This window comes from Thermobia domestica, chromosome 4 (genome assembly GCF_964235325.1).
Source record: "Thermobia domestica chromosome 4, izTheDome1.hap1.1, whole genome shotgun sequence".
NCBI classification, from domain to species: Eukaryota; Metazoa; Arthropoda; class Insecta; order Zygentoma; family Lepismatidae; genus Thermobia; species Thermobia domestica.
In genome coordinates this window covers 286,372,580-286,388,058 of record NC_137457.1, presented here as the reverse complement: position 1 = coordinate 286,388,058, position 15,479 = coordinate 286,372,580, and the positions used below count along the sequence as shown (strand labels likewise).

At 34.1% G+C, this 15,479-nt stretch overlaps 1 protein-coding gene across 1 annotated transcript in view; it reads right to left on the bottom strand.

Moving 5' to 3' along the window:
* cysu (peroxidase homolog) overlaps positions 1–15,479 on the bottom strand; it is a gene marked incomplete at its 3' end in the record, with an annotated part of 322,966 nt that overhangs the window by 18,293 nt on the left and 289,194 nt on the right. The window contains 4 exon segments of the mRNA XM_081756057.1: positions 2,047–2,179; positions 7,618–7,731; positions 11,005–11,132; positions 14,084–14,229. Of these exon segments, the coding sequence (XP_081612183.1) occupies positions 2,047–2,179; positions 7,618–7,731; positions 11,005–11,132; positions 14,084–14,229 (521 nt within the window).

Below are 15,479 nucleotides of genomic sequence, written 5' to 3'. Positions count from 1 at the left end.
TGATCATGGCTATCGCTCAAGCCGAATTATTAACTAAATAAACCTTAGAGAGCTACGGGGACAAGAGTGAGTACAACATTAAAACACGTTCAGAAAGGTTTAGTGGGGTGTGTGTGTCAGACAATATATATGTGCATAGTTATTGTCGGTAGATTTATTAAATTAATAAATATCTTATTTATTACAGATATGTCACACACACACACACACATGTATATATATATATATATATATATATATATATATATATGGTCTAGGAATTAATTCGTGCGGTTGGTACGCACACATTGAAGCTGTAGTACAAACACAAAATACATAAAGACCTTAAGAAAAATATTGTCCATCGCTAGCCACCACTTTCGCCCATCTGTCAGGCAATGTACGGATTCCGTGGCGAAAGAAGTCCTCATCCTTGGAAGCGATCCAGTCAGAGACCCATGTTTCGATATCTTCTGAAGAAGTAAACCGCTGTCCAATCAAATCGTTGTCCATGGAATCGAACAAGTAGTAGTCCGAAGGAGCAACGTCTGGTGAATACGGCGGGTGGGGTAAAACTTCCCATCCGACATTTTCTAAATAGGTTTTGACCGGTTTTGCGACATGTGGGCGAGCGTTATCATGTTGAACAATAAGTTTATCATGTCTGTTCTCCCATTCTGGTCGTGTTCTGGCCAGAGCTTGCTTCAAACGCATTAACTGTCGTCGATAACGTTCTCCATTCATAGTTTCACCCGGTTGCAGCAGCTCATAGTACACCACACCTTTCATATCCCACCATATGCACAGCATAACCTTTGCACAGTGAATATCTCGTTTTGGTTGTGATGGACCTGGTTCACCTGGTTTCACCCAGGCCTTTTTTCGTTTAGGGTTCTCGTAGTGGATCCACTTCTCATCACCCGTAATAATTCGATGCAGAAACCCCTTTCTGCTCTGTCGTTGAAGCAGCAATTCGCAAATGGTTTTTCGTCTTTCAACGTCTCTGTCTTTCAATTCATGTGGAACCCAATGTGACATCTTTTGAATCATTCCCATGGCTTTCAAGCGTTTGGAGACTGTTGTTTGATCAACGCCTAATGCTGCTGCAAGTTGTTCCTGCGTTTGACACGAATCCTGCTCGAGCAATGCTGTCAATTCTTCGTCTTGAAATTTTTTTGGCTGTCCAGCTCGCTCTTGGTCTGCCAAGCCGAAATCACCACTTCTAAACCGTGCAAACCACTTCTGACACGTTCGCTCAGCTAGAGCATGGTCACCATACACTTCCACCAAAATACGATGACTTTCAGTCGCACTTTTCTGCATGTTAAAGTAATGCAGCAGGACACCCCGCAAAAACACTTTATCAGGCACAAATTGCGCCATGTTCACTTAACTACAAACTGGTGTTGTTGACGCTTTAATCCACTGCCCTATACTACGAACGATACGCGATGACAGGGGTTTGCAACACATGTGTGGATACACGGAACTGTGGGACGCTCCGTTCGTTGCGCCATCTCTTGTCCACCCGCACGAATTAATTCCTAGACCAAATATATATATATATATATATATATATATATATATATATATATATATATATATATATATGGGGGTAAGGCATTTATTGTCCCATTTTGAAATTTGAATCTTCAGACTATGTCCTTTGGCCTAATTTTATCCCCCCCAATATAGATTATCTAATTCGCACACTGTATATATATATATATATATATATATATATATATATATATATATATATATATATATATATATATATATATATATATATATACTTCGTACAGTGCAAGGGGCTACCGTTATTTGATTTACGAGTTTCAAGTAAGGATTATTTGCTCCTCCTTTGGCATCAATGTTTGGAACTCAGTGGCGATTACATGACTTTCAGTGTGATACCATATGCATATAACACACATTGTTTCGTATTTGTACATACTCTTTCACATTCTAGAGTAAATTCAATGTTCACCTTAGCTTTTGATTCTCTCTTGATAATTTACAAATAAATGCAATAAACACTATGTACAGTTAAAATCTATGACATACCGATAAATTTGTGCGCTTTGCTCCATCTCTCGACAGAAGTTGGAAGTAAAGAATGACCAAATCTAAAAGCTGCAGCTGCAAACGCGTCGATTACATTTGGATTTACTGTGGGATCATAGCCATCCCAATATCCCTGTTAACGAAATAGAAAAAAAAAATTAACAACTTAAAGAAAAAAAAGTCGTATTAGAGATTAAAATCTTTTTTTTTCTAATTTCATTAAAAAAAATGCTGCTGAATTTCTGAGGTGTTACAGACTGACAAAATTGCAGAAAAAAATCATTATTAATTATATATAATGTACAGTTACAATGCTTTTTAAATAATTTTCGTTTACATTATATATATATAATGTGTGTGTTAGTTTACATTAAAACTTACAACGTCCTAGAAATGTCAATTTTAACAACTTAATTTTTCTGCTACTTAGAATGACCGACAGGTACAACAGTGGAACGTGTTTGAATAATGTTATTTAAAAAAAAAAAAAAAAATGTCGATTCTGGCAAGATTGAATTCCGATTAAATTAGATAATTCACGACTACCTTCCGGCGGAATCCTGACTTGAAAACTACGATTGGTAACCGATACATGTTGCACTTCCGGCTTGCTTGTTGCATTCTCGAATGCAATGGAAAGTGATCGAAGATATTAAAAAAAAAAATGTTTAAAAAAAATCGAGCAACATGCACACGTGGATACCTAGTAGGGAAACACGAAACAAGGACAGTGTTGCTACATGACTTGATACATATTATTTTAATTAGCTCAAAAATGTCAGTTCTCACCTTATAGGAAGCATATTAGAGAAACCACTAATAAAGTTAACGGAATTTAATTTTGTTTTGATATCGAATCTTTCTAAATTTATTATTATTTTATTTAAATAAATTTCTGAAACTATATTCATAATCATATTGTTATTTACTTACATATCTGTGATATTAATTGTAAATAACGTACTATATTTTCCCTTATTGTCAATAGCTAATGAATATTAATTAAGTCAGAGACAGGTTTTAGGATTTTTGATATTTTGACTTCAAAATTGATGTTATTTGATTCCATACGTCTTACTTAGCCTACACACTATATTTTAACTTTCGCAAACGAAGAAATCCAAAGTTATTGGGGGCGTCAAAATTTTGCCAAAAATATAGGGAGTTATAGGACTTTTGATTTTCCGCATATTGAAATTTAGTGTGTAGTCTAAACAAGGCGTGTAGAATCGAATAACATCACTTTTGAAGTGAAAACTTAAAATTTCTAACACCCCTATATTTTTGGCAAAATTTCGACCCCTCCCCCGATAACTTTGGATCTCTTCGTTTGTGCGAGTTGAAATTTATTGTATAGACTAAGTAACACGTGTAGAATTGAATGACGTCAATTTTGAAGTCAAAATATTAAAAGTCCTTAGAATGGTGAGTCCTACAATTTTACGTTATTCGAACTGTTGTGAGTGTTCAAAGTGAGTGACAAATAATAATCACGAAAGAACTCCATTCGCAAGTGTTATCAACAATTTGAAACGCCATTATGCATTCTGAAAACAAGAAAACATGCTGAAACGCGTCTCGGAGATATTAGATTACCTAGTTTTGTATGCAGAGTAACAAAGGAGGCTCATATTGAAGATTTTATGAGTTACTGTATTACAATTTTTACAACTAAAAACTTGAACAGTTATAGTACTTACGTGTAAAATTTTGAATAATTTGAGCAATTATTAACAATAAAAATAATATATATGTAAGGTATTCGGAAACAACACACACACAAAAAATGGGAAGTGAATTCTCAAACAAAAACATGAAAAAAAAAAAAATAACAGACTAATGAGAAATAAAATATTTCAGTTTAACATCCCGCGATTATGCCCTTTACGCTAGGGGACGAGGACAATTAAGGCAAGTGAACAATGATGGAAGAATTGGTGGAATGAGAATGCTAGAGAAAACGGCAGGTACCCTGACAGAATCTATGGAAATAATGTTCACTAGGAACTTACGTGGCCGGGGATCAATAAAGATGCACAAATTAGTTATTTCAGAGTTGAAAGTCTGCCAAAGATTGGTCACAACTTTAACATCAAGAATCATAACACGGGAATGAAATGTTGAATCAATATCAAGTAAAAAAAAAAAAAGTTTATTTTGAGCCTAGATTCCATTACAGAAGTAGCCTGGAAGCATAGAAGGAGATTCATAAAGTTTTCTAGAAACGACAACTGATAGATCAGAAACTGGAAACTGATACACATCCGTAGTACATTAATGGAATCGAGGCAGAAAGTAACTACTACATTCCTTTACCTGCTCTTCATCTGACATTTCTTTTTGAGTAAAGGTCTTTTTTTTTTTTAACTTCCGATCGTCGCGTCGATAGGAGAAAAGAAAGTAAGATGATCGTAAAAATAAATAAATAAATAAATATCGAATTAGAGATATCAACGGATTTATACGTTTCATGGCTCCTACATATTGAAAAGTGTTCTTTGAACATTTGTCGTCCGTTCATCCCATGTAAACATGTTCATTCGACTACAGGCTAGAGGTCTGCACGGGCTGGAATTTTTACCCCAGGCCCGGCCCGTGAATTTACAATGTGAGGCCCGACCCGAGTCCGAAATAAGGGGCCACGTTGGCTCAGTAGTAGAGCGTTGTTCTCTGGTTCTTGAAGTCCCGGGTTCGATCTCAGCCTCGCCAACTGAACTTTGTGGTGGACAAACACCGTGTGCATGGGTCTTCTCGGGGCTCTCCTGAACAAACATCGTGTGCGTGGGTCTTCTCGGGGCTCTCCTGGACAAGGGTCTTCTCGGGGCTCTCCCGTTTACTGCCACTTTCTTCATTCCATCATTTTATTCATTTCTCATCATCACCGTCTACTTTAGCCTAACCGGCATAACCGTGGGTCGTAAAATTTGAAGATTTCATTTTTCCGAGTCCGAAATATGCTTTAGCATTTAGGCTCGAGCTCGTGTGATAATCAAATGAGCCCGAAATAAGCCCGAATTACAGAAACTTAATAATTAGCACATTTTTTTTTATTTACAGCAATTAGAGATTTAATTTTGCAGTTGTGCTTTAAAAGTTCTCCACAAAGAAACGTGCAATATATATCGTTATACAGTATATTTACAAAGTTAAGCTCGAGAAATATGGTTGTGTATTTAAAAATTTACAGTCCGAGCCCGGTCGGGGCCCGAAGTGATATATGCTTTGTAGTCCCGTGCCCGTCCCGCGGGCTGGACCCGAGTCCGTGCAGACCTCTACCACAGGCCATATCATTCAATGTATTCGCACCAAATTTTAAACTTAAGGTTTTCATAAGATTTATGGGATAAATTTACGAACGATATGATATATATATATATATATATATATATATATATATATATATATATATATATATATATATATATATATAAATGGAAGTGACTATGTTTATGACTTAATAAATAACTCTTGAACCACACGACCGATCTCGATCAAATTTTCAACATAGATAAAGTTCAGGGCTTGGATGGTTTTTATCATTTCACTTTGAAGATGCAACTCGTGGGAGGCGGATATATATATATAAATGATCGAAAATGATCTATATTAGTGTTAAATCCATAGTTTTCGGGAGCACTGAGATGAATAGTGATGCTTCCGATGCCGCTTAAATCCAAATTCAGCCCCAAAACTTGGAGGAGACGGGAAGATATATAAAATGATCAAAAAAATTACCGATATTAATATCGAATCCATCGTCTTCGAGGTTTCTGAGAGGAACAGTGACACTTCCGATACCGTTTAAATCCAAATTCACTCCCTTTGTACTCTTAAGGAGGATGATGACATATAATAATAATAATAATAATAATAATAATAATAATAATAATAATAATAATAATAATAATAATAATAATAATAATAATTGAAAATGGCCGATATTAGTGTCGGATTCATAGTTTTTGGAGTCCTTAAGTTGATTGGTGACATTTTAGTGCTCTGTATGTTCAAAATGAAACGTATTCTCCCCATAAGAAGAACGAGTATTCTGCTAGTATTCCATAAATATAATTTGACAGTATGGCATAACTTATTTGTGCAGATAAAATTTGCAAAGGGGTTGTTTACTCTTTGGATGAGTATTTTCTCAAAAATGACTCAGGCAATTTTCTTCACATTCCATAAACAAACGTTTCATTAATAATCCCATCATATTGCGTAAATCAGTTTCATGAAAATATCCTTCAGATATAGAAAACTCTTGCGAGGTGAGTTTTTTCTTTCATTTTCAAAAAAAAAAAAAAAAAAAAACGCATTATAAGGTTGTTCGTATTTCACAAATAAATGTTTGAGTAATACCTGCTCCATAACGTGATTTAGTTTAAAGAATTGAAGAGAGAAAGTTTAGTTCGGTGGCCCGTACCTTTTTTATTTTATATCGTTCCTACCAATTTTTGGTGAGCTATACCAGTGTCTCTCAACCTTTTTTTTTGGGGGGGGGAGATACCAAAGTACGTTTCAAACTTTCGCGACACCCCTGCATGCTTTTTTTTTCCTAGATGCAAAATAAAAGAAAAAAAAGAGAGAAAGAAAACATAAAAATACATACATTGTTTAAAAGTTATGGAACAACTATGAGATACAAATCTCACAAGTAAATTACGTAAAACTCTTGAATAGAAATATATTAACACAAAAGACACTGAATATGAGAAAGCAGGAATATGAGAAAGAAATATTACATCACAAATACCGTATAAGACATCAAACTTAAAATCTAGCGACACACCTAACATGTATTCGTGACACACCAATGTGTCGCGACAAAGCGGTTGAGAAACGCTGGGCTATATATACTATAACTCCGAAATGTCTCACTTGTGCACCCAGATTGGTCTATAATTTTTTTTTTTCATGTTTCCATATGAGGATTCACTTCCCAAAGTTTTTTTAATGTTTTTTCAGAACACCCTGTATGTACAAGATGTCTCAAAAGTCCCTTGCCATATGGTAACTGTTATTATCAGAGTTACAAACAAAATATAAGAGAAGAAACCGTCTCCAAATATGATGTTTTCAATCTAAAGTGAAGGATTTTTTTTTTTTTAATCGGGCGAGCCGTTTCGGCTGTACACTCTTTAAGTGCCCAATGTTAAATGAATATGCAATGTTACCATTTACTTGGACCCATAAAGTTTGGAAGAGTATGGCCAATCTGGACATGTTTGAAACGGGTGCTGACCATGAACACGTTAGCGTAAAAGACAGTAACTTCATTCACTTACGTTGTGGTTCCAGGTAAATAGAAACGTTGCATTTTCATTTAACATTGAGAGCATAAAGAGTGTACAGCCCAAACGGCTCTTCCGATTAATAAAAAAAAAAAAAAAAAAAGAAAAAACTTCACTTTAGATTGGAAACATCATATTTGGAGACGGTTTCCCTTCTTACATTTTGTTGTAACTCCGATAATAACAGTTACCCTATGTCAGGAGACTTTTGAGACACTGTATATATATCTATATATATATCCCTACTAATCACTGTATAGGTAGCATTATAAGGACTGACCTCTTTCGTCAGAATGAGCCCAAATTTCTCCATAACTTCCTTCCCAAGAATAATGGGCAAGAACTCGTTGAAGGTAATATGTTGGATCTCCGCAATCACGATGCGTCTTGCCTCCTGAAATATAAATAATAAAAAAAGAACGTACATATTAATTAATATAAGAGATCATGAAATCGTGACAAGTACAAACTAGAAATTAACTTCTCTCAAGACAGCTTCACATTTATTAATATTTTTTCTTCTTTCATCTTCTTTAAAACATAGGCATACGAGATGATAGCATTAAATATGGGTATTTCGGATGGAATGGGGAGATAAATATTATTACATACGAAATTATGTATAATTCAATTCTGAATTTAAATAGCGAGTAAATATCGGTTGTACGAACTATAGGTCTATTAATGTGGTGGACGTGTGGCAATCTTTTTTATTTAATTTCTTATGATGTTATTTTTTTAGTTCTTAGCTTCTTTCTAAATAAGAGAAGAGTATGAGCAGACCAGAGCGAATCAGGAAAATTATCATCTTTAGCTATAATCAACTCTAATAGGATTTCTTTTAGTTTATATATACCTTATAAAAAAGCCTTGATTCTTGTGTAACTTAAAAAGCATAGCTTAAGAAAACACTTTTTAATCAGGACCGTCCCTAGGCAATTTGCCGACCCTTCTTAATCCAGAAAGAATAAATCATACGAGTATGCTATCCCATAATGAACAACGAAGAGAGGGAAAGAGCACTCGCACTCAGAAGGGCCTAAACACTACAAATACAATCTCGTTGTTTTCTTTTTTAAATAATACTCTTTTATGTTAGTGAAAGATAAAGCAAACACACCTGCAGAGAAAACATGGTAATGCTTTTTATAGAATTCAGTATCGAGCTTCAATCTCAATATATCAGTTTGCAATTCAAGTGTAACTAGCTCTTTTATTCCTTGGTTTTCCTTCTACATACGTCATTTTTTTTAACTGTTTATACCTTCAATGATAAGGAATGTGACTGCAACAAAGACAAGACTAGTTTTCATATCAAAACTGTGATAACTAACTAAATGGAACAGGTGTTCGCTACTGTTCGAAAATTGAGTTCTTGTATTTGAAAACAATCAAGCAAATGATACTGGGATTTGTTTGACCATTTGCTTTAGCGCTGTCCACATGTCCTTAAAATAATGCGAACTAAACATGATTTATGAATGTAGTATTCAAAATAGAAGGTCAGCTTAGTAAATTTAACTACCGTTCCATCATCATGAAATATGTTTCCAACAAGAAATATTTATTTTAAATAATATAGTGATGACAGATTTTGCCGCCCCTCGAAATTTGTCGCCCCGTGCGAATGCACTTGTTGCACACATATGGTAGAGACGGCCCTGTTTTTTAACTGTACAATTTTATTTAAATTAACTTTCCTTATTTTGCGTGAAAAATATTTAATGAATTTTTCATTCGTGTGTGTATGTGTGTGTGTGTGTGTGTGTGTGTGTAGCTCCGATCTTTAGATTAAATTTTGCAAGCGTGGTTGTCTCTGATTAGCAAATACAATACCGTATTTTACCAGTTTCAACCCATGATTAATATTGTTTACCACGCTATATAAGCAATAAAGTTCTCTTGTCCCGTCTTGTCTCGTCCCGTAAATTTTGTAAGTAGTCTCGTCTCGTTTAATTCTCGAGGAATTATTTAAAATATCTTCTCGATTCAGAAGAAAGTTTTTCTCGTCTCGTCTTGTCCCGTTTTATACATTTATGAACGAAATTTATGCCCTATTTTTTTTTCTTAATTTCATTTTAAATTGACCAGAATTCTTCCATGTGACGAGAGGTCCAGAAGAGTGTGATATAACAACATTTAAATTGTATTTTTATTGGAACATATTGGGTAATGGCTTGTATAGCTTTAAGCAGTAATAAATGATTCCTCATTGTATTCGCGCGATCACTTTATCCATTTACATATTTTTTTTATATTATGAATCAAGTAACACTAAAACAGGGTTCGAGATCTAAGACTTCGATGAACTAGTGTTGCTCACGAGACTAAATATGTGATATCAGTCATGCTTTTTTTTTTTTTTTTTTTTTTTTGCAATAGTTTATGCACATACAGAATTACTTTGTGGCATAAGCAGTAATTTTTAGCACTTTGCCTTCCTGAGATATTACGTGCCAAAAATGGCATCAAAATCACAAACTTCAACTTCGGACCACCATAAATCTACGATACCAGTAGTATCATAGCTGTGGATATTTCTACAGACTCTTTACATGCAATAGTATTCAGCACAAAACTTATGAACCCCTCCGTTTATGCCATTCCAAAATGCAGCCCCTTTAAAAGTGTAATTTTCTGTACATTTTCTGGTAATTTCATGTATTGGTTTGCCACCCTGCATATTTATTTAGAAGCAAGATTATATGTTTTTCGTGTTCCTCAGTCTCTCCTGTAAACATTCGTTTTTGTTTGCTGTTCGTGTGATATGTACGTCCTGAGCAACTGCAGTTTTCGTAAATGCTTACAAATGCAAAAAAATGACACTCCACCGACAACAAAGATGGCCGCCATTCAAGAACACTTGTACATACGACAACGTGAATGATGTTATTGACCTTCTTATACAGAAGGTTCATCAGACTCGAAGTTTTATAATTTTCGGAGATGGTCCATTTTCCCCATCTTTGGACCACTTCAGATGGATTGACCCTTTAGAGAACTTGTGATGAGATAATTTTATGTATTGTAGCGTCCTTGCATCATCATTGTCATTACCACTCGTATCCATAGATACATCATACCGGTACACTTCAATATAGAGAACAATCAAAAAGTCACAACCCTATGGCACAATATATATATATATATATATATATATATATATATATATATATATATATATATATATATATATATATATATATATATATATATATATATATATATATATATATTCCAGGTGAGAATGGTGCTAATTGGAAACGAGTTCTCATCCTGGAAAAGTGCATAAGGAGTCACTTCACCAGACTTTTTCTTATAAGGATAGGCCTATCTGAAGTTAGAATTTTACACAACAAAATTTTACTTTGGTGTGTGACCAAGACTCAACAAATTATGGGCATTTCATTGCAACGTTCCAGAGGGTGTTCAGGAACATAATTAAACGAGTGCACATATGTGGGCACATTTCGATTTCTTCTGTAACATATCCATGGGTTGCGTGACTTTTAGATCACTCTGTAGTAGAGCTTATTATAAAATCTTTTACAGCTGGTATGAGTTTTGACAACTTGATTTACTAGCAGTATGCCAAGCTGCCTCATACCGGTACATTTCGATCCCTGACCTTACACTACTTAAAAATATAAAGAAAAAAGTTGCTTACCTGGTAAAGGGTTTCATCGTCCCAATGTGGATTGACTTGGGACAGTCCGTGGGCCACCCTATTGTGTTCTCTTGCCAGCAAAGTATGCATACAGGTAAGAACCAGCTGTTCGTTTACTCTGACTTCACCTTAAATATAAAAAAGAAAGTGAATATAGTACTTTTACTAAATTAATAAATAAAATAATTAAAAGTTAAGCAAATTGCAATCGAAAAGAAAGTAAAATGCGAAATGTACATTAGTCGAATTATAAATAGAATACACAAAAAGATTAGCATACAGGAATACCTAGATTAATCGCGGATTATACTTTGATATCATCACAATCCCAATAATTGTGCTCCAAATTCGGACGGCTATGAGGTGTAGTCCTTTATATATGCAACCAGAATTAGAGCTTTTTTATTTCAAGTGTGCCCCTCCTGGCGCTGCTGACAATGTGTGTGTCCCTCCCCATACCTCCCTCGAAAGAGGATGGACAAGTTACTATGGCCGAAATCCTTCAGCTGTTGAATGCGGACAGGGTTGCCACATTGAATTACTTCACACGGGGCTTCATTATAGACTGTCTTGTTAGCCATTCAAAGTAGCCTACGATCTTCCCCGGCCAAGACCAAACGACTGAACGACAAATTGGCAACACAGCCGAGGTCATTCACTTCTTTCCCTAAAGCAAAGGGATAGTTCTTCCATAAGAGGGAGACGGGAGGGCGAAGGATGTTTCACACATTTTCCGAGGACACACTTGAAATAGAAAGGTTCTATAAGCGCGTCTCACTCTTAGATTGCAGTACAGAGTAAATGGAGCGCGCTGTTGCCACATTTCTTCCGCCGTATGTTTTCTTCTGAAGAAAGAGCAAGAAAGACTGAAAGAAGCACGACTCTATAAATAAACCTTTCTCAAATTCATATATTTTCATCGCTTTTGCCATTCCATTTGCGCAAATTCATTTGGAATGTCGAATTGAAGGGTACGAAACAACAGTCTAATAATTGTGTGTTGGGTAGGGGGTTTCCTTTTATGATGGTTTATAAATCGTTGCAATAAAAGTTTAATGGGAGCAATACGAAATCGAGAGAATATATGAAACGAATAGAAAACATATGATTGAAATAAATGGCAGTCTAAATTGTTTCACACACAACTTTTTAGATATTGCATTGCAATAGTATATGCACTTTCTCTTACATTTTATTTTTTTATTTTAAAATTCAAGATTTTTTGAGTGTCAACTTTTTCAACATTGGCATCAAATATGGTGTTAATAGCTGTATAAGTTTCAACGTTGTATCTCTTATAGTTCCGAACTTATGACGTAATATGTTTAACGCGACGTTAGAATTTGCCATTAGCAAGATTTCACTATTTCAAATTATTTCATTACTTGAAAATTCTTCTTGATATGAGAAAAAAAACATTATTTGATAGAGAATACAATGTTCTACAAAAATCTATCCATATCTAGTAAATAAAACAATTTCTAAAATTTAGGCTAAGTTTGGCAACAATGGACATAAGGAAAAGCATTGCAATTTACTCCTGTACTGCAATCTAAGGGTGAGACGCTCTATAGTTCCGAGTACGCTCTCCAGATAGCGCAGTCTTTGTCTATCATTGTAGAGTAAATGAAAGAGTTATGTAAGTTGACATACCAGTAATTTTTGGGGTACCTGGAAATTGTTTGCAGACATCTTGATTGTCTACGTCTATTTCAGCGTTCTTCATTGGGCATTTCAGTCTCGACTGGGGAATAGGTTGGTATTGCACGTCCAACTTCTATTTACTTTTGCTTCTTTCTTATCCGACAAGCAGCAACACGAATGAAATTCAGAGATCATATGTAAATAAAAATTACAAAGAATAAGCTTGTTTTTTCTAAATGAACCTTCGCTTTTTACTTTACATTTTTCCCTTTTTCTTTACGTCAAGTATGAAATTTAATTAATAACTTTGACAAATCCTTGGCAATGATCCAGTTTACATGCATTATTTGCCCGATTATCACGAATTCGATTATTGTGGTATTTTTTCGTGGAAACAATAACTGCAATAATCCAACGCAAATACACAAAATGAGTTCGAAACAAGATGGCGTCAGGATTCGATGGACTGTTTTGAACTTTTAATTATTTCGCGTAATTATTTAATACAAGTGAAATTTTAGATTTATTTTCTTTTGAATTAGATGTTTATAATGTGTGGACATACCTAACGTCAACGTATTTATTACCTTCAACCAGGGGTAAAACTGCAGGGATGTGAAACCAGGGATGTGAAACCTTCAATACAAGTCGTTACAGTGCTGAATTCAATGAAATGCACCGAAAACTTGTCCACAAGAATCCAGTAATTGTCTATAGACATTATATTCTCATGTTGCACCACAATACTCGCCCTCATATCGCGGAAAGGACGGTGAAAACTCTTCGTGAGATGCAATATGAAATCTTCCTCACCCATCATATGCCTCGATGTCTCTCCCACTGAATACCATCTCGTCCGGTTTCTTGATCAGTTCATAAAGGGAAGACCTTCCCTGTTCCAGCATCTTGATCAGTTCTTAAAAGGCAAGACCTTCACTGTTCCAGCACCTTGATCAGATCTTAAAGGGAAGACATTCCCTGATGATTGGGTAGTACAATGTGCGATTGAGGACTTCCTTGAACTCAGACTCTAGATTTGTTTCGCTATGGAACCCAATGGTTGAGCCAATGGTTGGAAAATGTGTGGTTAAAGATGGCTACTATTTTGATTAACAAAATATTGTATTTTTGTTTCTTTGGTCTTTGGAAATGACGCATTCGGGGCTGATATTTTGTTTGCACCAACTTATAATAATAAGACATTTTTAAAACAAAAAATATGATACAAGTTCTTTTTTGAGCCGATAGGGCGAAACTTGGTCCTAGCAGAATATGAAACTTACAGCCTAGTTGTGTTGTGACTTTATGTATTTTTCACCCATCTCCGAGCTAATCTTGTAACAATACCAAAAACACAGCTACCTATAAATATGTAGCTGGTACGTACTATCTTTTCCAAGTTTTATTTCTATAAAAACAACAATACTGTACTTACCTGATTCGAAACAGTACATAGATCTGTTAGGTCTTGTGCATCCTTCGTCTGGGATATCTAATTTTAATGGAAGCAAATCTTTCAGTCCATAATCTGCAAACACTGGATTCATTCTCATTAGTCCACCATAACCCGTTCGCAGAGACCTGTTAAAATAGCATTTAATTACTTTTGACAACGTAATTCATTTTTAAGCAGTTATGTAGTATAACTGTGTTCACTAGAGTGATGTATCTTTAAAAATACTTATTCAAACATATTGCTCCAAAGCTCTTATTATTCTAACATATTACTCAAAATATTTTTACTAGTCAGTTACATTATTTATAATACGTATTACTCAAAATACTCAGTATTCATAACGAATACTATTTAATTTATGACTCAAGATTCTTTGTGCTTAAGCTTAATAGTACTCAAAATATTTACTTCTCAAAATTAATATTCAAAATATTTGTTCAATCTATTACTTAAAAATACTTATAATTCAAACTTAATAATCAAAATTCTGATTATTCAATCGTATTACTAAAAGTTCTCCTTATTCAAACGCAACATTTAAAAGACTTCTTATTCAAACTTAATACTCAAAACACTTATTATTCAATCACATAACTAAAAAATGTATAATATTCAAACTTATTGTTTAAAATATTTATTATTATTCAAATGTTGTGCTAAATATCGTAGCGTTTTTTTTAACAGAAAACCTATAACAAAATATATTAATCACTTCGTTTTTACTTGGTTAATCTCTTTATTTAGCCGTATAGTTAGGAATTATTAGTTATTCCCACTCTGTAAGTATGATATTCCTATAAATTAGATAGTTTTTGAAGAACCATTGGAATAAAACTTAGGTAAGTATGACTGTATTAAAATTTGCTTAAACAATGTTTTTTTTTCTTTTACTTTGGTTTATTTATTTATGTGATATAATTTTTAATTTCATATTTGTGACGATACAATGATTAAATGTCGAGTATTTTGAATGTCAAATTTTGGATTATAAATATTTTGAATGTCACCTTTAAATATTATCTTATACAACTCTTAATTTGATAAATCTGGTGACATAACAATTGAATGATAAGCATTCGGATATTAAGTTTAGATAATACGTTTGAATAATTACCCTGAGTAATAAGATTGAATAAAAAGGTATTTTGAATACTAACGTTGGTAAGTATTTCCAGTAATACGATTGAATAGTAAAAGTACGAAGAAGTATTTTGAATAATAGGACTGAATAATAAGTGTTCTGCATATTAAGGTTGAATAAGTATTTTGAGTAACACGATACAATAGTATGTGCAATGTATTTTGAGTAACACGATATAATAGTAAATACAGTGTATTTTGATAATTAAGTTTAAATAAGAAGTATTTTGAATAA